This window comes from Schistocerca serialis, chromosome 9, assembly GCF_023864345.2.
Source record: "Schistocerca serialis cubense isolate TAMUIC-IGC-003099 chromosome 9, iqSchSeri2.2, whole genome shotgun sequence".
In the NCBI taxonomy this organism is placed as follows: Eukaryota; Metazoa; Arthropoda; class Insecta; order Orthoptera; family Acrididae; genus Schistocerca; species Schistocerca serialis.
The window spans coordinates 81,083,114-81,110,262 of record NC_064646.1 but is presented as its reverse complement, the minus strand read 5'-3'; the positions used below and the strand labels follow the sequence as shown (position 1 = coordinate 81,110,262).

The 27,149-nt window shown below is 43.7% G+C and overlaps 1 protein-coding gene across 1 annotated transcript in view; it reads right to left on the bottom strand.

The window, feature by feature from the left end:
* Positions 1–27,149, bottom strand: part of LOC126418533 (serine protease inhibitor I/II-like) — a 40,314-nt gene that overhangs the window by 11,396 nt on the left and 1,769 nt on the right. The window contains exon 2 of the mRNA XM_050085341.1: positions 12,664–12,813. Within this exon, the coding sequence (XP_049941298.1) occupies positions 12,664–12,813 (150 nt within the window). The remainder of the gene's footprint in view (positions 1–12,663; positions 12,814–27,149) is intronic.

Here is a 27,149-nt window from a genome sequence, read left to right as displayed (position 1 = left end):
ATGCACCTTGTACAGTACCCAAGCAGCGCAAATTCTTACTCCGAGGGCCAACAAGTTCAGCGCATGGAGTGCCTGCTCCATTTTCCAACCTGGGCCGTGTCGCCATTTGCAGTGTTCTTCTGCAGTAACTGACGGTGCTGAGAGCAGCTTTCACAAGACTGTTAGCTTTCAGTTCCTACGTGAGTCAGTAGACGCCATCATCAAACTAAAGCACGTCGCTGTACTGCTGTTCGCCGCAGCTACAGGGTGTTTCAAAAATGACCGGTATATTTGAAACGGCAATAAAAACTAAACGAGCAGCGATAGAAATACACCGTTTGTTGCAATATGCTTGGGACAACAGTACATTTTCAGGCGGACAAACTTTCGAAATTGCAGTAGTTACAATTTTCAACAACAGATGGCGCTGCAAGTGATGTGAAAGATATAGAAGACAACGCAGTCTGTGGGTGCGCCATTCTGTACGTCGTCTTTCTGCTGTAAGCGTGTGCTGTTCACAACGTGCAAGTGTGCTGTAGACAACATGGTTTATTCCTTAGAACAGAGGATTTTTCTGGTGTTGGAATTCCACCGCCTAGAACACAGTGTTGTTGCAACAAGACGAAGTTTTCAACGGAGGTTTAATGTAACCAAAGAACCGAAAAGCGATACAATAAAGGATCTGTTTGAAAAATTTCAACGGACTGGGAATGTGACGGATGAACGTGCTGGAAAGGTAGGGCGACCGCGTACGGCAACCACAGAGGGCAACGCGCAGCTAGTGCAGCAGGTGATCCAACAGCGGCCTCGGGTTTCCATTCGCCGTGTTGCAGCTGCGGTCCAAATGATGCCAACGTCCACGTATCGTCTCATGCGCCAGAGTTTACGCCTCTATCCATACAAAATTCAAACGCGGCAACCCCTCAGCGCCGCTACCATTGCTGCACGAGAGACATTCGCTAACGATATGGTGCACAGGATTGATGACGGCGATATGCATGTGGGCAGCATTTGGTTTACTGATGAAGCTTATTTTTACCTGGACGGCTTCGTCAATAAACAGAACTGGCGCATATGGGGAACCGAAAAGCCCCATGTTGCAGTCCCATCGTCCCTGCATCCTCAAAAAGTACTGGTCTGGGCCGCCATTTCTTCCAAAGGAATCATTGGCCCATTTTTCAGATCCGAAACGATTACTGCATCACGCTATCTGGACATTCTTCGTGAATTTGTGGCGGTACAAACTGCCTTAGACGACACTGCGAACACCTCGTGGTTTATGCAAGATGGTGCCCGGCCACATCACACGGCCGACGTCTTTAATTTCCTGAATGAATATTTCGATGATCGTGTGATTGCTTTGGGGTATCCGAAACATACAGGAGGCGGCGTGGATTGGCCTCCCTATTCGCCAGACATGAACCCCTGTGACTTCTTTCTGTGGGGACATTTGAAAGACCAGGTGTACCGCCAGAATCCAGAAACAATTGAACAGCTGAAGCAGTACATCTCATCTGCATGTGAAGCCATTCCGCCAGACACGTTGTCAAAGGTTTCGGGTAATTTCATTCAGAGACTACGCCATATTATTGCTACGCATGGTGGATATGTGGAAAATATCGTACTATAGAGTTTACCAGACCGCAGCGCAATCTGTTGTTGAAAATTGTAACTACTGTAATTTCGAAAGTTTGTCTGCCTGAAAATGTACTGTTGTCCCAAGCATATTGCAACAAACGGTGTATTTCTATCGCTGCTCGTTTAGTTTTTATTGCCGTTTCAAATATACCGGTCATTTTTGAAACACCCTGTACAATCAACATTGAAATTATTTGTATTATTCAAAACTACATTTTCGATTGCTCTCATTTTTTGGTCCACATGGCAATGGCAGAAGTACTCGTAGTAATATTAGTTGAAATTTCATCAGGAAGGAGAGCATTCATGAGTTTCAAATGAGTAAAGCTATACATTAACGGGCGTAAGCTGCCACTACAGGCCAGTTGTATAGAGAGAGCATTGTACCTAGAAAGCAGAGTACCTTGCAACACATGGTGTTTTCAGGTCAGTACTTCAGTTTAGCGATCGATTCTAGAATCACCATTAGCAGTTTCCACCATTTCCTACTGGTCCTCTAGTGGTTAGACATGAGGTCGTGTTTTGCGCAGCATTTGTAAATATTTCGCGTTCTACATATTTAATTGCTGTATAATATATGTCAGCTATTTGGAATGTATTGTTAATCCTTGAGGTACAGTGAATCACTTTAATATTCGGACACTATGATATGTTAACCTTGTAGCATCATAATTTTATTCGTAATAAAACAAGCAAAATATATAACCAAGTATTATATACCGTGATGTGTCTTGTAAATAATAAACTTTATTAAGATAACGAACATAAGTTCTTTTATAATACTACTTAAATACAAATTGGTCCTATATTCATGTTACTTTAATATTCGGACACTTTGCAGAACTAATCATTTCAAAACAAGATTTTGTGGAACATTAGATGTTTCAGTATCTTGTCGGGTAGCCATTCTGTTTTATCACTTCTTTCAAACGCTGCGGCATATTGCAAATGATCTTTTTTCAAATAGTCCGCGTGTACACTGTCCCATTCTTCTTTTAATCGCTTCATTGTTTCCTTGGACGATACTGGTGTTTCTCTAATACGTCGCTCCAGTTCTCCCCACACATTACCAATGTGATTGAGATCTGGTGATTGAGGTGGTGGCTGTAACACGTTGGGGCAATTGTACAACAAATATTCCTGCACAATGCGAGCCTTATGTTTTGGGTCATTGTTCTGGTAAAACTTCAACGTCTTTAATATCCCCATGGTTTCAGCACATTTTCGTAAATTGTTCTTTAATATGTTCAGTCAGACATATTTGTCCACAATACTGTCGATGAACACCAATTCGCCCGGTCCAAATATCGATAAACAGCCCCAGACGAGAACGCTGCCACCTCCTTGCTTTACAGTCGGTTTAACATTTGTGACTGTAAATTCTTCGTTGTTCTTTCACCACACCTTACTTCGTCTACCCGATCCAAAAACGTTAAATCTACTTTCTTCGGCAAAAATGATGTCGTTCCACCATATTTCATCCTTCGTAATAAACTCCCTGGCAAAAGCACAACCTCTTCTTTCGATTCTGTTCATTCACATACGGTTTCTTCCTGGCCACTCTTCCGCTGTAGGCAGTTCCATTCAATGCTCTGCGAATCGTTTGAGGGTGTATCGCCGCGCTGAGTGGCTGCACAGTTAGATGCTCCATGTCAGTGACTGCGCGGCCCCTCCTGCCGGGGGGACTGATGACCTTCGCTGTTTAGTCCCCCTTAAACATCACAACAACCAAACCCTCCCGCCGGAGGTTCGTGTCCTCCCTCGGGCATGGGTGTGTGTGTGTTGTTCTTAGCGTACGTTAGTTTAAGTAGTGTGTAAGTCTGGGGACCCATGGCCTAAGCAGTTTGGTCCCTTAGAAATTCAGACACACTTGAACATTTGAGGATGTACCTTCTTGCCAGTCTCATTTAGCAGCTCTCGTGCTAATCTGGGTGCACTGAGTGCAGGATCCTTCTTTATTTTCCGTGTTAGCTGCCTCTTGTCTCGTGCATCCAGCTTGGGTGGCTGGCCCTTTTGCGGTATAGAGTCGATACGGTCCTCATTTTTGAATCGTCTGACGATATCTGCCACAGTACTCTCACTTATCTTGAGCGTGGCAGCAATTTGTCTATGTGATTTACCTTTCGCGTTGTGGAAAAATCACAAGCTGTCGTATCTCAAAACTAGTATTAGCTCTGCGTGGCATCGTACCGTCTGGACAGTCGACCGCGCTTGTAAACACACACTTGCCTTCTGACTCGAAGTATTTACCCCGGAGTGAACGGTGAAAACAAGTGCGGCACAGTCATCTGTCAGGATATTAAAGTAACGTGACCACCGAAGAGCGCTTTATTTCAATCATATTATTTAACAAGTGGTATACGTTGTGTAAACATCATTCATACTATTATTTACTAGACAGCTACCTTCATATAATACGTGGATATATTATATTTTTCTTTTATTCACAATACAGTTATAACGCAGTTATAACGAATATTAAGGTTATTCACTGTGTAGAATTCCATGGTGTCATCATGGTGAGTAAAATGCTACATAACCCCCCCCCCCCCCCCGAGACTGTTTTCTTCCTGTTTTCTCGATTGACCTGTGTTCAGTTCTTCAAGGCCTATCCACTGTGTTAACTTATAACTAAATCAGAGGGGGGTGCGATGGGGAGGTTCCCTTGTTAGAAGAAAGATTAAGGAAAGGCAAACCTACGTTTCTAGCATTTGTAGACTTAGAGAAAGCTTTTGACAATGTTGACTGGAATACTCTCTTTCAAATTCTAAAGGTGGCAGGGGTAAAATACAGGGAGCGAAAGGCTATTTACAATTTTTACAGAAACCAGATGGCAGTTATAAGAATCGAGGGGCATGAAAGGGAAGCAGTGGTTGGGAAGGGAGTGAGACAGGGTTGTAGCCTCTCCCCGATGTTATTCAATCTGTATGTTGAACAAGCAGTACGTAACGCCAGAAATGCATATCCTCCTATTTCCATCTATTGTACTATAATTTGTTTTCCTTAATTTTGCTACCTGAATATATGATATTTCTGTCTCTTTATATATTGTAATTGTTTTACTGTTTGTATATATATATTTATGCACTCATGTCGATGTATAATTGGTTTGTTTCGTAAATATTATTTGTATTTTTACGCTGGGTCTTGCCTAGGGAAAACTGCTATCGAACGATTACGTCGATAGGTCGTGTGAAGAATCAAAGCGTGTAGGATCTTTGGTAGTGTTAACTCTGCCGCGTGGAGCGCGGGCAGTGGGAGTGTGGCGGGAGTAGCGAGTGGAGCAGGTGTGTTGTGTGACGCTCCCGCGAGTTGCCGCGCTTTCGGGGTTTGGCAGCATGTAATTGCGCTCGACTTGCGATGATAGTTTCTGACATGGTGTCGCGGACGGGAAACATTAACTAGCGCACATCAAGAGCCCGTTTCGTCTGGTGACCGTGTCGAGAAGAAGGCGCGCCAACATCCAGCTTCTGCAACAGCGACGGCCGACAATGAGTGACTGTCGCCACCTCCTCGACCGACGGCTTCAAACCTTCAATCAACCGACAAGGAAGACTGGACGCACGTAAAGTTTTAGAACTGTATGGCAGACCTCAGCTTTTAATCTTGTTCCATTTGCCTCGCAAAATTACAGCAACTTAGCATCAACCTTTGTTGCTCATTGTCCCAATTGCATTACCAAGCAGGGTCCCTTCCTTTTCCGAAATGAACCCGAGTGTCGTTGAAATTCAAACGCCAGCATTAATGTAATATAGCTAACTCGTTTTCACTGCTTTAATTTCAAAGTTCAATTATGGCATTAATAGCTGGCTACAGTATTCAGATTACACAAGCACGAATTAAGAGTGCGAGCTTTGTTACCGTATTTTAGCTTACCTGTGACTGCAGCTCAGCTTGGTACGTACTAAATTTTACTATTGTTAATTGTTCAGGATCATTTAATTCAAGTTCAAAGTTAAATCTCTTATTTCTAAATTGCGTAGATTCAAGTAGTTTTGGAAATGATTGTTGAGGTAGTCCAAGACTAACCGTATTTTACTGAATTTCGATGTGCTTCAGAAAGAAAGCTCACTATTCACTTCAGTCACTAAATTAACTTTCGATTTTCCGGTTATTAATTCTTTTGCTAAATTAAGTCAGAGTGTAGCGAAATTTATTACTTCTGACAAACTTTCAGTTTTCACACTACACGTGTCAACCTTCAGTTGCCACGCTTCTAGTGTTTATTATATGTGTAATTACCTTTCTTTTTCAGTTACTATAGTAATTGTCCTTAGGACTGGCGACCGTGATTTCCCCAAATCTCAAATACCTAATTACCGCTAGTTAATTGTTAATGTAACGGCTGCACATTTACTTTCTTTATTAACTTTACCCCTTTTCAAAATTAATTTCCACCAGTTTCATTAGCACATTTCCTTTCATTTAGATGTAACCCTTTCCTCCCTCTTTACCGATAGATTAACTTCGGTGACGATTGCTTTTCCAAAATTACCATTAGGTACACGCGGTTTAATTTTTCACTGTCATTAAGGTCGATAAGTGAGGGGGGAGGTTACAAGTAAAGGAAACAAAAGAAAAATTCGGAGTAGGTATTAAAATCCAGGGAGAAGAAATAAAAACTTTGAGGTTCGCCGATGACATTGTAATTCTGTCAGAGACAGCAAAGGACTTGGAATAGCAGTTGAACGGCATGGACAGTGTCTTGAAAGGAGGATATAAGATGAACAGCAACAAAAGCAAAACGATGATAATGGAATGTAGTCGAATTGAGTCAGGGGATGCTGAGGGAATTACACTCCTGGAAATGGAAAAAAGAACACATTGACACCGGTGTGTCAGACCCACCATACTTGCTCCGGACACTGCGAGAGGGCTGTACAAGCAATGATCACACGCACGGCACAGCGGACACACCAGGAACCGCGGTGTTGGCCGTCGAATGGCGCTAGCTGCGCAGCATTTGTGCACCGCCGCCGTCAGTGTCAGCCAGTTTGCCGTGGCATACGGAGCTCCATCGCAGTCTTTAACACTGGTAGTTTGCCGCGACAGCGTGGAAGTGAACCGTATGTGCAGTTGACGGACTTTGAGCGAGGGCGTATAGTGGGCATGCGGGAGGCCGGGTGGACGTACCGCCGAGTTGCTCAACACGTGGGGCGTGAGGTCTCCACAGTACATCGATGTTGTCGCCAGTGGTCGGCGGAAGGTGCACGTGCCCGTCGACCTGGGACCGGACCGCAGCAACGCACGGATGCACGCCAAGACCGTAGGATCCTACGCAGTGCCGTAGGGGACCGCACCGCCACTTCCCAGCAAATTAGGGACACTGTTGCTCCTGGGGTATCGGCGAGGACCATTCGCAACCGTCTCCATGAAGCTGGGCTACGGTCCCGCACACCGTTAGGCCGTCTTCCGCTCACGCCCCAACATCGTGCAGCCCGCCTCCAGTGGTGTCGCGACAGGCGTGAATGGAGGGACGAATGGAGACGTGTCGTCTTCAGCGATGAGAGTCGCTTCTGCCTTGGTGCCAATGATGGTCGTATGCGTGTTTGGCGCCGTGCAGGTGAGCGCCACAATCAGGACTGCATACAACCGAGGCACACAGGGCCAACACCCGGCATCATGGTGTGGGGAGCGATCTCCTACACTGGCCATACACCACTGGTGATCGTCGAGGGGACACTGAATAGTGCACGGTACATCCAAACCGTCATCGAACCCATCGTTCTACCATTCCTAGACCGGCAAGGGAACTTGCTGTTCCAACAGGACAATGCACGTCCGCATGTATCCCGTGCCACCCAACGTGCTCTAGAAGGTGTAAGTCAACTACCCTGGCCAGCAAGATCTCCGGATCTGTCCCCCATTGAGCATGTTTGGGACTGGATGAAGCGTCGTCTCACGCGGTCTGCACGTCCAGCACGAACGCTGGTCCAACTGAGGCGCCAGGTGGAAATGGCATGGCAAGCCGTTCCACAGGACTACATCCAGCATCTCTACGATCGTCTCCATGGGAGAATAGCAGCCTGCATTGCTGCGAAAGGTGGATATACACTGTACTAGTGCCGACATTGTGCATGCTCTGTTGCCTGTGTCTATGTGCCTGTGGTTCTGTCAGTGTGATCATGTGATGTATCTGACCCCAGGAATGTGTCAATAAAGTTTCCCCTTCCTGGGACAATGAATTCACGGTGTTCTTATTTCAATTTCCAGGAGTGTAGATTAGGAAATGAGACACTTAAAGTAGTAAAGGAGTTTTGCTGTTTGGGGAGCAAAATAACTGATGATGGTCGAAGTAGAGAAGATATAAAATGTAGACTGGCAATGGTACGGAAAGCGTTTCTGAAGAAGAGGAATTTGTTAACTTCGAGTATAGATTTAAGTGTCAGGAAGTCGTTTCTGAAAGTATTTGTATGGAGTGTACCCATGTATGGAAGTGAAACATGGACAATAAATAGTTTGGACAAGAAGAGGATAGAAGCTTTCGAAATGTGGTGCTACAAAGAATGCTGAAGATTAGATGGGTAGATCACATAACCAATGAGGAGGTATTGAATAGAATTGGGGAGAAGAGAAGTTTGTGGCACAACTTGACAAGAAGAAGGGACCGGTTGGTAGGACATGTTCTGAGGCATCAAGGGATCACAAATTTAGCATTGGAGGGCAGCGTGGAGGGTAAATATCGTAGAGGGAGACCAAGAGATGAATACACTTAGCAGATTCAGAAGGATATAGGATGCAGTAAGTACTGGGAGATGAAGAAGCTTGCACAAGATAGGAAGGTAGCATGGAGAGCTGCATCAAACCAGTCTCAGGACTGAAGACCACAACAACAACAACATTTTATGTTGTAACTCTTTGCGTGAAAAATATAATAGTGGTTAATCTTACAGCCAATACTACTAGGGGCTTTAAGTAAGTAATGCTACGCATTTCTTTTTTGTCAGCCGGTTTCCGTTGAAAAGATGCGGAATCTGAAGTGGGACATCGTAGATTACTCAGGCTTTAGCCACTATAGTTTCATGAAATTCCAGTAGAGGGTGACGCTTTCTGTAGCCATCAAGATGGCGCCTGTAAAGGAGGTCCGTTCCAAGCAGAGAGCTCTCATTGAGTTTCTTTGGGTGGAAAACCAGAGAATCACACTTACTCATATTCGCTTGCAGAATGTCTACGGAGTACAGAAGCACAGTGAATTGTTGGGCGAGGCGTCGGTCATTACGGCAACAAGGTCGTGCACACCTGTGCCAGCCGGCTGCACTCAGCTGTGACTCCTACATTGTTGGAACGTGCGGACACTCTCATTCGAGGTGATCGACGGATCAGAGTCAAACACCTCGCCGCGCAACTGAACGTCTCTATTGGTATGGCTGACATACGTGTCCACCAGTTGAGGTACTCAAAGGTGTGTGCCGGGTGGGATCGTCACTGTCTAACAGACGTCCATAAAGAGGAACAAAGGACCATCTGTGCGGAATTGGTTCCACATTACAAGGCTGAGAGTGAGAATTTTTTCTTGAACATGGCTTCATCACTTCGAACCACAAACATAACGGCAGTCCTTGGAGTGGCGCCAGACCACCTCTCCTCAGAAGGGAAAGTTCAGAGTCGCACGCTCTTCCGGTAATGTCATGGCGACGGTGTTGTGGGATATTGAACAGGTTATTCTGTTTGATGTCCTCCCTCATGGAGCAACGATCAACTCTGAAGCAAACTGGAGAAACGACATCAAAGTATTCGTCGCCACAAAAATGCAAACGAAATTCTCGTTCTCCATGACAACACAAGGCCTCACACAAGTCTGCGGACCCGAGAGGGGCTCACAAAACATCACTGGATTGCAGAATGAGATTTTCAATCTGCAGTGGAGTGTGAGCTGATATGAATCTTCCTGGGAGATTAAAACTGTGTGCCGGACCGGGACTCGAACTCGAGAACTTTGCCTTTCGCTGGCAAGTGCTCTACCAACTGAGCTACCCAAGCATGACTCACGTCCTCTCCTCAGAGCTTTATTTCTGCCAGTACCTCGTCTCCTACCTTCCAAACTTTACAGAAGCTCTCCTGCGTGTTCGAGTCTCGGTCCGGCACACAGTTTTAATCTGCCAGGAAGTTTCATATCAGCGCACACTCCGCTGCAGAGTGAAAATCTCATTCTGGAAACATCCCCTAGGCTGTGGCTAAGCCATGTCTCCGGAGTATCCCTTCTTTCGGGAGTGCTAGTTCTGCAAGGTTCGCAGGAGAGCTTCTGTAAAGTTTCGAAGGTAGGAGACGAGATACTGGCAGAAGTAAAGCTGTGAGGACGGGGCGAGAGTCGTGCTTGGGTTTCTCAGTTGGTAGAGCACTTGCCCGCGAAAGGTAAGGGTCCCGAGTTCGAGTCTCAGTCCGGCACACAGTTTTAATCTGCCAGGAAGTTTCATCACTGGACTGTTCTTCCTCATCCACCCTACAGCAACTTCCGACTTCCACCTGGGCCAATAAAGGATGCGCTTCGCAGCAAGCGGTACGTTGATGATGGGGAGGATATTGATGCAGCAAGACGTTAACTCAGACGTCAACCAGTAGAGTGCTACCATGCAGCCATACAGGCCCTCCCAATAAGGTGGCATAAGCCCATCTTATTGAACGGAGATTATGTTCAAAAATAGAATTTTGTAGTCCAAAGCGTGGAGAGTAACCTGGTTTATTGGAATGCTAAATAAAACCAACCTTTCCAGAATGAGATTTCCACTTCGCAGCGGAGTGTGCGCTGATATGAAACTTCCTGAGAGATTAAAACTGTGTGCCGAACAGAGACTCGAACTCGGGACCTTTGCCTTTCGCGGGCAAGTGCTACCAACTGAGGTACCCAAGCACGACTCACGACCCGCCCTCACAGCTTCAATTCTTCCAGTACCTCTGCTCCTACCTTCCAAACATCACAGAAGCTCTTCTGCGAATCTTGCAGAACTAGCACTCCTTTTGGATATTTTGGAGACATGGCTGAGCCACAGCCTGAGGGATGTTTCCAGAAAGAGATTTCCACTCTGCAGCGGAGTGTGCGCTGATGGTAGAGCACTTGCCTGCGAAAGCCAAAGGTCCCGAGTTCGAATATCGGTCCGGCACACAGTTTTAATCTGTGTGGAAGTTCCAAAAAAGTGTTGCATAACTTATCGAATAGTCCTCGTATAAACAGATACCATTTTTAAGTTAGTAACTAAATTTTATCGTCACTTATTCAATATTCATTCATTCTGTTGCTTACAGATGACTTGTGGTAAAGGCTAGGGGCGGAGCTTATGTTCGAGTATAATGACTTTTCCGGAGACAAGAAATCTACTCTGTAGACGATCATGTGAAACCCAGCTAGCGCTATTCGTCCACGAGACTCAGAGGGCCATAGACACGGGTTGCCAAGCAGATGCCGTGTTTCTTGACTTCCGCAAGGCGTTCGATACAGTTCCCCACAGTCGTTTAATGAACAAAGTAAGAGCATGTGGACTATCAGACCAATTATGTGATTGGATTGAAGAGTTGCTAGATAACACAACGCAGCATGTCATTCTCAATGGAGAGAAGTCTTCCGAATTAAGAGTGATTTCTGGTGTGCAGCAGGGGAGTGTCGTAGGACCGTTGCTATTCACACTATGCGTAAGTGACCTTGTGGATAACATCGGAAGTTCACTGAGGCTTTTTGCGGATGATGCTGTAGTATATTGAGAGGTTGTAACAATGGAAAATTGTACTGAAATGCAGGAGGATCTGCAACGAATTGACGCATGGTGCAGGGAATGGCAATTGAATGTCAATATAGACAAGTGTAATGTGCTGCGAATACATAGAAAGAAAGATCCCTTATCATTTAGCTACAATATAGCAGGTCAGCAACTGGAAGCAGTTAATTCCATAAATTATCTGGGAGTAGGCATTAGGAGTGATTTAAAATGGAATGATCATATAAAGTTGATCGTCGGTAAAGCAGATGCCAGACTGAGATTCATTGGAAGAATCCTAAGGAAATGCAATCCGAAAACAAAGGAAGTAGATTACAGTACGCTTGTTCGCCCACTGCTTGAATACTGCTCAGCTGTGTGGGATCCGTACCAGATAGGGTTGATAGAAGAGATAGAGAAGATCCAACGGAGAGCAGCACACTTCGTTACAGGATCATTTAGTAATCGCGAAAGCGTTACGGAGATGATAGATAAACTCCAGTGGAAGACTCTGCAGGAGAGACGCTCAGTAGCACGGTACTGGCTTTTGTTGAAGTTCCGAGAACATACCTTCACCGAGGAGTCAAGCAGTATATTGCTCCCTCTTACGCATATCTCGTGAAGACACCATGACGATAAAATCAGAGAACTTAGAGCCCACACAGAGGCATACCGCCAATCCTTCTTTCAACGAACAATACGAGACTGGAATAGAAGGGAGAACCGATAGAGGCATTCAAGGTACCCTCCGCCACACACCGTCAGGTGGCTTGCGGAGTATGGATGGAGATGTATTTAACCACAGTACATCGTTGCTCCTCCAGCAGTTGACAGCATCTGGAGGCTTTAGCAGTTCCTGCTCCGTGGATCAGTCTACATACGATTTTGGGTATAATTTCGTTTTGTTTTCATTACATTGTTTACATTTTATCAGTAGCTCCCTCTGTATTTATAGTACTCTACATTTCGGAGTACAGTCTGAAGATGGTCCGCCTTTGGACTGAAACGGCCACCGATAAACGTGACTTGCGCGATTTAGACCGTATTTCTAATTAAAAATATTGCGTAACATCCGTCTTGTGTAGCATAATAGTATTTTACTGACGATTTCAAACATCGTGCAACACTTTATATTACCGTACGTAATTTTCAGGTCGAGAAATCTTATGACGCCTTCGTATTTCGTAAGTTATCAAGAGCAGTTTCAGAATTGCCTTTTCTGATGGCCTTACTTCTCCTAAAGCTACGATGTTCGTCACGCAACTCATCCTCAGACTGATACTAGTACTAATCTCCAAGCATACAGATATCGTGACAGTGGTGCACCGCTCGCCTGTTGAGTGTTGCCGCCATCACGTACCTCTGCGGCTGCGCTTCGGACAGCCCTTCAGGGTGCAGAGTGCTCCGGTGCCGGCGCTGTTACAAGTGCACGTGTTGCAGTCCAGCTTGAACGTCGTGTTGGGGACGCAGTTCTGCGCGTTCCGCTTCACAGCCACCTTCACGCTCTCATCTGTGGACATTCGTCAACTTTCAGATTTGCATCACCATAAATCAGCAGTCAAGATGCTTAAATTTTCCTGTATTATATGGATCTGTATGAGGTCTTAACCTACTGTACACTGGCGTGACATAAGTCGTGGGATAGTGATATGCACGTAAACAGATGGCGGTAGTATAGCGTACACAAGGTATAGAAGGTCAGTGCAATGGCGGAGTTGTCATTTCTAGTCAAGTGACTCGTGTGAAAAGGTTTCCGACTTGACTACAACCGCACGATGAGAATTAACAGATTTTGAACGCGGAATGGTAGTTGGAGCTAGACGGACGGAACATTACATTGCGGAAATCGTTAGGGAATTTATCGTTCCGACAGCCACAGTGTGAATAGTGTGCCGAGAACAGCAAATTTTAGGCATTACCTTTCACAACAGACAATTCAGTGGCCGACGGCCTTCTCTTAATGATCGAGGGCAGTGGTGTCAGCGTAGAGTTTTCAGTCCCACCAGACAGGTAACATTGCGTGAAATAACCGCATAAAACAATGTGGACGTATGACACATTCACCCATCAAATATTACAAGCCCTAAATAACAAATTATCGCCAGTTGGTATTTTTTGTGATCCCTCCAAGGCATTTGACTGTGTGGATCATGTGACACTCTTAGAAAAACTCAGGTTTCATGGAATTGAAAGCTATACACACAGCTGGTTTGAATCAAACTCAAATGAACATAAGGCAAAAAGTTGTGCTGAATAGCACAAATAATGTGACTTCTGAAATTTTCCCGGCGTATTTCTTCTTCTAATAATTACCGGGTATGCAGCCGGATCCCGTCGACATTCTGCCACTATAACACTCGTGTCATCTGCAAAAAGTACCAGTTTTTCTTGCTGAACGTTAAGAGGGAGGACATTCACATGAATAAGGAACATCAGAGGACCTAAAATTGCACCCTGTGGGAATACCTTTGTGATAACTCCCCATTCAGTAGAATTTACCACCCTCCCACCGAGGGCAGCACGTACAACTCGGCTATGCTGCGCATGTCAACACCTGACGCATGCGCTGTAGGATGCCAGTACATTTCGTATGCGCGAGATTCGGCATAAATACCGCGACTGCACCTGGGCTCTTCAGTAGTTGTGTACTCACCTGATGATGGCCGGACGTCTCTGGGCCGAAATATCGTGGCAGAATGTCGACGGGATCCAGCTGCATACCCGGAAATTATTAGAAGCACAAATAATGTTGGGAGGGAGGTAAATTCTACTGAATGGGGAGTTATCACAAAGATATTCCCACAGGGTGCAATTTTAGGTCCTCTGATGTTCCTTATTCATGTGAATGTCCTCCCCCTTAACGTTCAGCAAGAGAAACTAGTACTTTTTGCAGATGACACGAGTGTTAAAGTAAGTCCCATTCCAGAAAAGCAGCTGAGGATATTGTTAAGAATGTCTTTCAAATAATTATTAAGTGGTTCTCAGAAAATGGACTCTCCCATAATTTTGAAAAAAACTTACTATATCCAGTTCTGTACACCGAATAGAGTCATACCAACAATTGATGTAGCATATGAACAGGGCTCAGTGAATAGGGTAGATTTCTCCAAATTTTTGGGTCTTCACATTGATGACAACTTGAACTGAAAGAAGCATATTACTGAGCTTGTTAAACAATTAAGTTCAGCTTCTTTCACTATTCGTATAATCGCTAGTCTTCGTAATAAACAGATCAGCCTCCTAACGTACTTTGCATATTTCCACTCAATAATGTCTTATGAAATAGTTTTCTGGGGTAACTCACCACTTAGACATAAAGTATTCATTGCACAAAAGAGATCAGTGCGAATAGTTAGTGGTGTTCACTCAAGGACGTCATGTAGGCACCTTTTCAAAGAGTTAGGTATTTTAACTGCACCCTCAGAGTACATATATTCGCTAATGAAATTCGTTACAAATAATCCATCTCAATTTGCGAAGAACATTGATGTTCGTTCATACGTACAACACTAGAGGGAAAAATGACCTTTCCTATCCGTTATTGAAGCTGTCAGTTGCTCAAAAAGTATTATTCAGCAACAAAAATCTTTGATCATTTGCCCAACAGCATAAAGTGTCTGGCAGGTAGTAGATCAAGTTTTAAATCTAGCTTAAAATCATTTCTGTTGGACAACTCCTTCTACTCCATGGACGATTTTCTGTTTCAGGAATGGTAAAAAAATTGTACCTCTAAACGTAGTTGCATGTGTAGAACTAAAAATTTTTGTGATATTAATATTAGCACTATTCATGTGTGTATATATATCTTGTAATCTGACCTGTCCCACATCATATCGATAGCACAATCGTGAAAAATGATCTACGGAACATGACATAATTAAACTAAACTATCTTAGTACAGTGGGCTAAGGCAGCAGACGACCGACGCGATAGTGTTTTCTGTCAGCACGAGATCGCCTGCAGCGTCTCCCCTGGGCTCGTGACCATGTCGGTTGGACCCTAGACGACTGGAAAACAGTAGCCTGATCACATGAGTCCCGATTTCAATTGGTAAGAGGTGATGGTAGGGTACGAGCGTGGAGCAGACCCCACTATACCATGGACCCAAACTGTCAAAAAGGCAGTGTGCAAGCTGTTGGTTGCTCCATAGTGTTGTGGGCTGCATTTACACGGAATGGACTGGTTCTCTGGTCCAACTGAACCGATCATTGACTGGAAATGGTTATGTTCGGCTACTTGGAGACCGTTTGCAGACGTTCATGAAGTTCATGTTCCCAGACAACGATGTCATATCACAAGACCACAGTCGTTCACGATTGGTGAGTGAATAATTTGAGTGAGTGCTCGAGTGAATAATTTGGCCACCCAGATCGCCCGACATAAATCCTGTAGAACATTTAAGGGGCATAATCGAGAGGTCACTTTGTGCACAGCGTCCTGCATCGGCAACTCTTTCGCAGTTATGGACGGCACTACAGTCAGCATGGCTCAGTATTTCTGCAGGGGACTTATTACAACTTGTTGAGTCAATATCACATCGAGACGCTGCACTACTTCGGGCAAAAAAACGTCTGACACGACATATGGAGGTATCCCATGACATTTGTCGCCTCAGTAACGTTTTAATCTCAATATCATTCGAGGAATAACGCGGTTCTGCCATTATCTGGTGTTCATATGCTGAGTATAGATTATTTCATCTGTTAGTATTTGACATAAGTGAGGTGCATTTGTTGGATCCAACCCCTCCAAGAAAGGTCCGAATAAATTCGATGTCTATTATGTTCAGAGCGCTACATGTCCAAAATGGAGTGCATTTTTTCTCAGACATCCGACAGAATTTCGCCATCTAACCTCACTGACATCCAGCAATAACAAAACATCGCACTGTGGTTAATTTAATAAGACAAATTAATGTATAGTTAGAATATGAACATCCGACGATGGGACAATATTGCCGAACCACGTCATCCTATTAAATATTGATATTAAAATGCTACTGAATCATAAAAGTATGTTGTTTACTGAAATCAACATACGTACACTGCTTGCTAAATGCTATGAATCAGTCACATGTTAAATTTTCTTGACATTCTTACTGGCAATATCTGTGTAACACAGTGATATTAATAGAGGTGAAACAATTTGCTGACCAACTCAATATGTACTAAATATGTCAGCATGATGTCTTTTGGCAGCGCATTGCCATCCTGAAGAGCTAAATTGTTGCCTTAGTTTGATGTTTCACATTTTCACAATAGCTCATATAAATTAGTAAAGGAACTCTCACAGTAGCACATTGGGACCAATACTGCTCGCGAGCTACGTAAATGACCTTCCCAACAGTGTCAGTAAGGGGAAAAATATCATTATTTTCGGAGTTGACAGCAATACTATAGCAAGTGGAAAACAAGAGAACTCTTTGCAGAGACAGAAAGTGAAAACCACAAGCAAATTTACAACTGATCAAAATACAATAAGGGTACAGTGCACTCAATAAACAGGAAACATATGCCAGGAATTTCGGTGTGAAAAGAGAAAATTACACATGAGATGTATTCGCAGTTGCGAGTATGGACAACCATCAGCTACATAATGGAGTAACGGCAATGAAAATCTGGGCCGGACTGGGTCTCGAACCCAGATTGCACGTTTATCGCGAGAGGTACCACTAGGCTGTCCGAGAGCGACTCACGGCTACAGTCAAACGTCTATATTTCGTCAACCATGCATCCACATCTAAAGGAACGCTGAATCGTAATTCGGAATAACATAGGCACTGCAATATCGTGTTTATCCGCCGACACCGAGAAAGCGCCTTACCGGTAAAATGACTAGCCTGCACGGGAGTACACACAATGGATGTACGAGTATAGGTGTAGACATGTGGTTGACGGCATATGGAAGTTTGGTTCGGACGGGGAGCCGTGACCGGAAAGCCTGATGGTAATGCGACCGCTCCTAATAAAAGCGAAATCTGGGTTCGAGTGCGGGTCTGGCACAAATTTTTGCATGTCCAAAGGAACATTGCATCGTCATTCGGAATAACACAGCCACTGCAGCATCGTAGAAGATTACACTGTTACTTTGAATGTAGACGGTAACTGTATGGAATGTGTAACGAGCACAAAATTTCTAGGAATGATTATTGACTCTCAGTTGTAATGGTGTGAGCATATAAAGGTACTTCCAAACACAATGTCATCCTCAGGTAATGCTATCAGAGTCCTGTCATCATCATGAAACAGCCAATGTGTTTTAGTAACTTACGGTTCATACATTCTGACCTATGGAGTTTTGTTTAGGGGACAGATAAACAAACCATGAATGTAAATTTCAAACTACAGTAAATGGCCATATGAAAAATAAGAAAAAAGGCTGTTGAGGCTCACTTAAAAATATGTGAAATCCTTTGTGATTTTAAATGTACAACGTGAGTGTATTTCCCAATCAGTTACGAACATAAAAATACCTTTGATAATTAATGCACATGCAGCTCTGTGTATTACCCAGAACTAGATATAGACTGATCTTCCGTTTACCAAGAATGAATAGAGATGAAACTCAAAAAGCGATTTTCTACCGAAACATAAAATTGCATAATAATGTTTTCAGAGACTTGGTGGCTATGTTGAAAAATAGTGTCATGTACCTCAGTTTGAAGTGCAGTGCAGCGTTCAATAAAAGTTAGTTGGCCTTGTGAGTTAACGAGCATTGTACTCTCATTTAAATATACGGTCGAAAGAGTTAGGCTACAGGAAGTGTGAAACGAACCCTGTCGTCCAAGACCGTGTGCCACAAAGGGCGCAGATTCACCACGAGATGCGGAATCTCACAGGTGTATATTGTCTATGTTGTCTATTGAGGCCTAAGTGCTGTAGTGTGCGAGTGAGACAGACGAGAACCTACGTCATAGGAAAATCCAGTAGAGGCGTTTGTGGCCAGGGAGACGAAGCAGTGTTAAATACGGCGGGCCTAAGATCGGCCATAAGGGGAAACATTTATGGAAACTATTTAATTATGTAGTAATGCAGAAAGTCAAGCCACAGTAATTTTAATCTGCCATCCTCCATACATTTTCATGGTGATCCCAATAAAACTTGAATATTGATCATATCTATAATAGTTTAGGATTGACTGTTAAAGTTAAATTAACAAGTTTTGTAACAAAGACCTGAGTGCTAAAATCTGAACGCTTTGATCGACATTTCATATAGAAGCGCATCATTAAAATGACAAACGTTGTAAATATCTACTCTGTAACTTTATTTGTGCATAGTAAGTTTAAATTATCAGTATTTTCAGTTAAGCAAAAGACCATCATTTCCTCCACACAAAACACATTGAACGATGACACCATGACACCTTATTGAATCATTAGGTAATAGAAAATTTGTTGTAAAGTTTAGTGCGTAATATTTACTTTTTTTCTTTATTTATTTGTCAGAAAGCACATTGGTGCAATGCTACTGGCCGTAGCAGTCAAAGCTAACAAGGGAACCTCCCCAACGCACCCCCCTCAGATTTAGTTATAAGTTGGCACAGTGGATAGGCCTTGAAACACTGAACACAGATCACTCGAGAAAACAGGAAGAAGTTGTATGGAACTATGAAAAAAATAAGCAAAATTTACAAACTGACTAGTCCATCTGCGAGATAGGCAACATAAAAGATAGTATGAGCTCAGGATCGTCGTGGTCCCGTGGTTAGCGTGTGCAGCTGCGGGACGAAAGGTTGTTGGTTCGAGTCTTCCCTCGAGTGAAAATTTTACTTTCTTTATTTTCGCAAAGTTATGATCTGTCCGTTAGTTCATTGACGTCTCTGTCCACTATAATACGTTTAGTGTCTGTGTTTTGCGACCGCACCGCAGACCCGTGCGATCAGTAGACGGAAAGACGTGCCCCTCCAATGGGAACCGAAAACATTTGACCGCAAGGTCATAGGTCAACCGATTCCTCCACAGGAAAACACGACTGATATATTCTTTACGACAATGGTGACGGCATGTGCGTCACATGACAGGAATATGTTGTCGACCCACCTAACTTGTACACTTGGCGAATGGGTAAAAAGATTCTTCTACCTTGCCCGATTTACTTATGGATGTGATAATCACTCCCAAAAAAAGTGATGAAAACATAAGAGTTTGTCACATAAGCTGCAACAAATGAATGCAACAGTTTCACAGTCGCTCAGTTTTCCCTGTGCTCTGTCAAAACATGTTTTTAACGTTTTCAAATTTTTCCGTGTGTAGACCGTCAAATCCTGCATATGTCCAAGCAAATCTGAACATGTCCTGGAATTTTGGAGATCGATGTTGATTTTGTATGAGTGCCTGAACTTTGATAATTGTCTGAAAATAAAAAATTAAAACTTTCGCTCTAGGCAAAACTTGAACCAACTGCCTCTCGTTCCTCATCTGCTCACGCTAACCACGAGACCACGGCGCTCCTGAGCTCTCACTACCCTTAATGCTGGCTATCTTGCACATGGACTACTCAGTTTGTATATTATGCCTATTTTTTCCTAGTTCCACACAACTTCTTCCTGCTTTCTCCATTGATCTGTGTTCAGTTTTTCAAGGCCTATCCACTGTGCCAACTTATAACTAAATCTGAAGGGGGTGCGATGGGGAGGTTCCCTTGTAAGAAGGAAATTGTATTGGTTTTATGTAAAAGAATTCTACGTTTGTTATGTAATGGATATTATTGTTTCTTTATTTAGAACATGAAAGTTGTCGAGCTTTGATTATTTAAATGTCGTAAAACAGTGTAGAATAAGCTGTAGCCAATCAGGTGGACGGCTTCAGGAAAGGGAACTTCCCTAGTCAGTTGAGCGAGGATATTCGGCGTGCGGCAAACGCGGCCGGGGACAGGCAGAGGGACAGTACTGCTACAGACGCGAAAACAGACAGTTCGGCTGGAGACACCAATGGGTACAATTCGGATTGAGACGCGAAAGCGGACAGCCGCTCTTTTTAGGCAGCTAGGAAGTGGAACGACTTAGAAAGCTTCGCGTTGTGTGGAATCGCGGGACTAAGTCTCTGAGCGGCGAGCAGCCGCACGCCTGGTGTGAACTTCAACTTTTCGTGTAAATATCGAAGTGGAGTATTGGACTTGTGTTTTGCGGTGAGATTGTGAGTGATCGAACTGTGTCAAATGGATATGCGCTCGATTGTAATAGTAATTCTAAACACGACCACTTTCGCTATTAGTTTTCTTTCTGAATAAATACACTCCTGGAAATTGAAATAAGAACACCGTGAATTCATTGTCCCAGGAAGGGGAAACTTTATTGACACATTCCTGGGGTCAGATACATCACATGATCACACTGACAGAACCACAGGCACATAGACACAGGCAACAGAGCATGCACAATGTCGGCACTAGTACAGTGTATATCCACCTTTCGCAGCAATGCAGGCTGCTATTCTCCCATGGAGACGATCGTAGAGATGCTGGATGTAGTCCTGTGGAACGGCTTGCCATGCCATTTCCACCTGGCGCCTCAGTTGGACCAGCGTTCGTGCTGGACGTGCAGACCGCGTGAGACGACGCTTCATCCAGTCCCAAACATGCTCAATGGGGGACAGATCCGGAGATCTTGCTGGCCAGGGTAGTTGACTTACACCTTCTAGAGCACGTTGGGTGGCACGGGATACATGCGGACGTGCATTGTCCTGTTGGAACAGCAAGTTCCCTTGCCGTTCTACGAATGGTAGAACGATGGGTTCGATGACGGTTTGGATGTACCGTGCACTATTCAGTGTCCCCTCGACGATCACCAGTGGTGTATGGCCAGTGTAGGAGTTCGCTCCCCACACCATGATGCCGGGTGTTGGCCCTGTGTGCGTCGGTCGTATGCAGTCCTGATTGTGGCGCTCACCTGCACGGCGCCAAACACGCATACGACCATCATTGGCACCAAGGCAGAAGCGACTCTCATCGCTGAAGACGACACGTCTCCATTCGTCCCTCCATTCGCGCCTGTCGCGACACCACTGGAGGCGGGCTGCACGATGTTGGGGCGTGAGCGGAAGACGGCCTAACGGTGTGCGGGACCGTAGCCCAGCTTCATGGAGACGGTTGCGAATGGTCCTCGCCGATACCCCAGGAGCAACAGTGTCCCTAATTTGCTGGGAAGTGGCGGTGCGGTCCCCTACGGCACTGCGTAGGATCCTACGGTCTTGGCGTGCATCCGTGCGTCGCTGCGGTCCGGTCCCAGGTCGACGGGCACGTGCACCTTCCGCCGACCACTGGCGACAACATCGATGTACTGTGGAGACCTCACGCCCCACGTGTTGAGCAATTCGGCGGTACGTCCACCCGGCCTCCCGCATGCCCACTATACGCCCTCGCTCAAAGTCCGTCAACTGCACATACGGTTCACGTCCACGGTGTCGCGGCATGCTACCAGTGTTAAAGACTGCGATGGAGCTCCGTATGCCACGGCAAACTGGCTGACACTGACGGCGGCGGTGCACAAATGCTGCGCAGCTAGCGCCATTCGACGGCCAACACCGCGGTTCCTGGTGTGTCCGCTGTGCCGTGCGTGTGATCATTGCTTGTACAGCCCTCTCGCAGTGTCCGGAGCAAGTATGGTGGGTCTGACACACCGGTGTCAATGTGTTCTTTTTTCCATTTCCAGGAGTGTATTATTCTAACCAAATCGCAACTGTGTGACCTACATCATTTATGGGTCGTTAATTTAGTTCCCGATATTATTATTGCTGTTATCATATGTTATGTTATCTTTGTATTTCGCAAACTTGCCATCATCCAGACAATTTAACCAAAGAGTCACAAGTGTCTAATTTAGGGCGTGTAATGCGACACGTGCGGTTCAACCCCTAGACGAGTTAGAGCCAAGACATTTCGACGAAGAGGAAGCGCATGCGTGCCCGAACATCTTTGAGATGTTAGCTCGCAGCCTGACAAATAATGTGTAACTACTGTTACCACTACTATGACTACTTTTAATGTTTAGGACAACCGAATACAATCATTGGATGGTCAATAAAAGGGTAAAAGACAAGATGACCGTCCTAGTTTGTCCGGAAATGGAAGTTTACCCCAATCGCTGTAGTATTATTAGTATCGACTTCTGGCAGACATGGTGGCCGAAGTGGCCGTGCGGTTCTAGGCGCTGCAGTCTGGAACCGAGCGACCGCTATGGTCGCAAGTTCGAATCCTGCCTCGGGCATGGATGTGTGTGATGTCCTTAGGTTAATTAGGTTTAAGTAGTTCTAAGTTCTACGGGACTGATGACCTCAGATGTTTAGTCCCATAGTACTCAGAGCCATTTGAGCCAGACATGGTGGACTTACGAAGTGAATGCCGCTCAGCAGCTGAGGGCTACTTAATGAACAATGGAGAGGTGTATGATGGGAATTACTGGGAGACACAGAAAACTAACAATAAAGACTCGGGAAACAGACTAGAGTGGAGCATGTCATTATGACTAAATAAAATGAAATGCCGTGTTCGTGCCTGGTCCATATGCCAAGGAAGTACTTTCCTAGACTCTAGGAGATAAATCCATAACTGGAAAACAATCAAACAGGAACCAAGTGTACGACGCCAGAAAACATCCAGCAGGAATGTGTACGCGTATTGCTGAGGACTGTAATGCATTGGTCTAAATGACTTGAGTCATTTTACTTATTTCAGTACCAATTGCAGTGAACGTGTTATTCTCTGATTCTCGAAAGACGTACACTTTCCTAAACGTTCTATGTTTTTATTTACATCTTTTAAAAGTATGTATTGTGATCTTTGAAGTTTTCCAGCTGGATGGAAAATTCCATCACGGTTGAAATATCACAAGGGGAAGCCCCAGTTTTTAATTTCTTTTAATACGCCATGCAATTTCATTCACCGTGCTCGCTTTACTCTTGTTTTCATATAAACCAACTTCTTATCTTTAAGTCTTTATTCGTTCTCTTGGAACTACTTTAATTTTTGAACTACAATTATTAATCTCACTGTGACTGTTTTGCCTTGGTTGCTTCTTAGCCCTGATAATACATTTGCGTCCACGCAATTTTTTGTTCTGTTTCAGTGTTTTCGATATCTCTTTCCTCGTTCAAAATTATGTTTTCCATTATTTATAAACATTCTATTTTAATGATGGAATTTTAATGTTCTGCTTTGTGTGTTTGCGAATTTGCTTCTATTTGAAGATTTTATGAGTGAGACGATAATTTTTCTTTTCAGTTAAATTTCTTTAATTATGTCATTAAGAAACTTTAATTCTGCGACTGGCTTGATTGTTCGATATGTTACCTGTATCTTTACGGTTGCATTAAAATTCCGTCTGGACCCTGTAAATCTATTTTTTCCATTTTTCAAAGAGTTCAGTCTGTTTGTTGTCTGCTGAGATATTACATGTCAAGCTGCTTCCTCGAGCATAAAGCTAAAGAAAAATGGAGATACCCGTTCTTCTTGCCTCACCTCAGAGAGGTAGTCCCATATATATCACTTTTGATTTTTCTTTGTTACTCCTGTCTTATGATTGCAATGATTTCTTTTTTAAAACTTCCGGTCATTCAAAATTTAGAATAATGAACAATTGAAGAGTAAGTTATTTTTCTTTTTAAGTCAAAAGTTAAATGTTTTGAAGCCTTAAAACTTCTTTGGTCGAAAATTTGCTCCGAACGAGCTCTATCTGATCTAAATCTTGTTGAATGTTTTCCGCCTTTTTGGGTCATGCTATTGTGTATCGTGATAAAATTTTGTACGTAACTTGTTAGTGGGCCAGTCTGGTCATCCCTAGGGTTTTTTATCTGCCAGGTATCTAGTAAACCACTGTTATGTTCAAGCCAATCTTCGGGTTTGTGACAGCGTTGTTTGATTTTCCTTGTGACTGATAGTAATGAATATCCTTTATAGTTATTTACATTAGTTCTGAACACTTTTTGTGTAAGGTGAGAGTTAAAATTCTTTTCCTGTCTTCGGCAATGTGTTCTGTTTGCCAAAAGAATTTCATAATTTCCGTGATATTCATTACAGCAGAACTGGACATGGCGTGCCAAGCTTCACTTGGCTTTGATTGTAACCCCTGCTATATCATGACTTCAAATAATATATTGTTATTCTACAGATCTCAGTGTCCACTTCCTTGGCTTGAGATGAGTAACGAACTGGCACGCCTATTCCGAAACAGCGAAATAAAAAGCAGAGGCGTCAACATTAAGAATTTAGTAGGAATTCCACTGTTAACGCAAAAGAGAGCGTGTAGGTGGGAAGAGTGCACTAAAAGTCTCTATGAGGAACTTATCTGATGACGTGATAGAAGAAGAAGTGGGAGTTGATATCGAGGACAGGATTCAATGTTAGTGTCAGCATTTAAATGAGCTTTGGAAGATTGAGATCAAATAAGGTAGAGAGCATAAATAACATTCCTTCGGAATTTCTAAACTCATTGTGGGAAGTGGCAACCAAATCAACATTCAAGTTGGTTCGTAGAATCTATGAGACTGGCGACGTACCGTCAGACTTACGGAAAAACATCATCCACACAATTCCGAATATAGGAAGGGCAGATATGTGAGTGAAATATCGCACAGTCAGCGCAACAGCTTATGCATCCAAGTTGCTGACAGGAAAAATCTATAAAAGAATAGAAAAGAGAGTTAAGAATCTGTTACATGACGATCAGTTCTGCCTCTGAGATGATAAAGACACAAGCGAGGAAATTCTGATGTAGTTACTCATAATGGAAGTAAGACGCAAGAAAAATGAAGACACATTCTTTGGGTATGTCGAAGAAGAAAAAGAGTTCGACACCGTAAAACGGTGGAAAATATTCGAAATTCTGAGAAAAATAGAAGTGAGACACAGGGAAAAACAGGTAACATACGTCACAACAACTAAAGACAGACCAGTAAGAGTGGAAGACCAAGAACTAAGAGCTCGTATTAAAAAGGACCTGTGTAACGCAGGGATGGAGTCTTTGACCCACACTGTTCAATCTATACAATGAAGAAGCAATGACGGAAGTAAAATAAATGTTGACCAGCGAGTCTAAAATTCATTGTGAAAGGATATCAGTGATAAAATACTGCTGTCCTCAGTGGAAGTAAAGAGAAATTACAGGACTTGTTGAATGGAATGGACGAGCCAATGAATACGGAATAATGGTTAAGAGTAAACCAAAGAAAGGCGAAAGTAATGAAAAGCAGCAGAAATGAGAACAGCGACAAAATTAATTTCAAAATTGTTGACCACGAAGTTTATGAAGTTAAGGATTTCATAGGACGGACGAAGCCGGGACGACTAGGTAGCAGACTAGCACAGGCAAAGAGAATGTTCCTGGCCAAAAGAAAATCGCTACTATTAGATATCGACCTTAATTTGAGGAAGAAATTTCTGAGAATATACATCTGCTGGACACCACTATATGGTAGTGAATCATTAACTGTGGGAAAACCGGGAAAGAAGAGAATAAAAGCGTCTGAAATGTGGTGCTAAAGAAGGACACTTAATGCTTGGTTGACTGACAAGATAAGGAATGAGGAGATTCTCCACAGAATCGCCGAAGAGAGAAACATACGGAAAACACTGACAAGAAAGGGGGGAGGGGGCGTAATTAGAGAACATGTGTTAAGACACCAGTAGATGGCTTCCGACACTGGCAGAGAACGCATCTTGATTCTGTTGTGTGGTGCAAGATTTCCTCTCGACCGAGCAACACATGGCGTAAATGCTGCCTGAAAGATAAGAGGTTGTCGTGCTGGAATTCGCCAGTGCTAACGATGTAAGCTTCCTCGACTTTCACGGTACTTGATGGAGATGCAGAGGGTGGCAACTGTAGGGGAAGACAGATATCGGGACGCATCTAACAAGTAACTGCTGACGTAGGCTGCAAGTGCTGTTCTGGGATGAAAAGGTTGGCACAGGAGAGGAATTTGAGGGGAGCAGCATCAAACCATCCAGAAGACTGATGACTCAATGGACCGTTGCTGATATGCAGATTCTATTAAATAAGAGGCGCCGCCACCGCATTAATGATGCGCGAAAACGCCATATCTGATTCAGCCATCAGAATAACCAATAATAACGGGGCAGCCGCACATCGTTAGTTCGCAATTTAAACCGGTATCTTCAGCTCCGTCCAACAATCTGTCAGACGCAGGAAATGAGTATTTTGCAAAACATTCCTAATAGCAAGAAATTAAGAATATTTCAAGAAAAACGGACTGCTCAAAACACATATAATTTGTTTCAAATTGGAAATTTCGTGCGGAAAGCAAAACAATGAAGAACACACAAAAAAACGAGGTAAGTCCATTTAATTAGGGAATGAGTTTATGACATATTCTGATGGCCAATCTTCGGTACTGCAATGTAGTTGAAATGTCTTTCTTATAACATGGCAAGTCACCGATATACAAAGGTTTGTACTTTTAGTGGTAAGGGAAAGAATATTGTAAGTTGATCTTCTCAGAGAAAGAATGAGGCAAGTCCCAGGTTTGCTTCCACTGTTTGTATTACACCTGTTAGGTCAGTTGAGTTGCGACTTGAAATTTGATCTGTAGATTTTCAGAGTCTGTGTTCTTTCCTTAAAGTAATAGTGTTTAGCTGGAGGTGTGATAGTAGTGTTGTTCTCTTTGGATCTTTAAAACGTGTGTATCCTCTCAAGATGAAGTTGAAAAGTTGTCTGTTAATCAGTCTTCGTACGGGAGCGACAGCAAATGCTCGTTGTTTGGGTATTTCAAACAAATCAGACCTCACGGAGGAGAACAGCTTATCAAGAATTTTGTTAGATAGCTGGAATTATCAATCTTCCTATGTAATTACGGTGATTTCTGTGACATTAATTGCTCGTAGAAGGCTTAGGCAT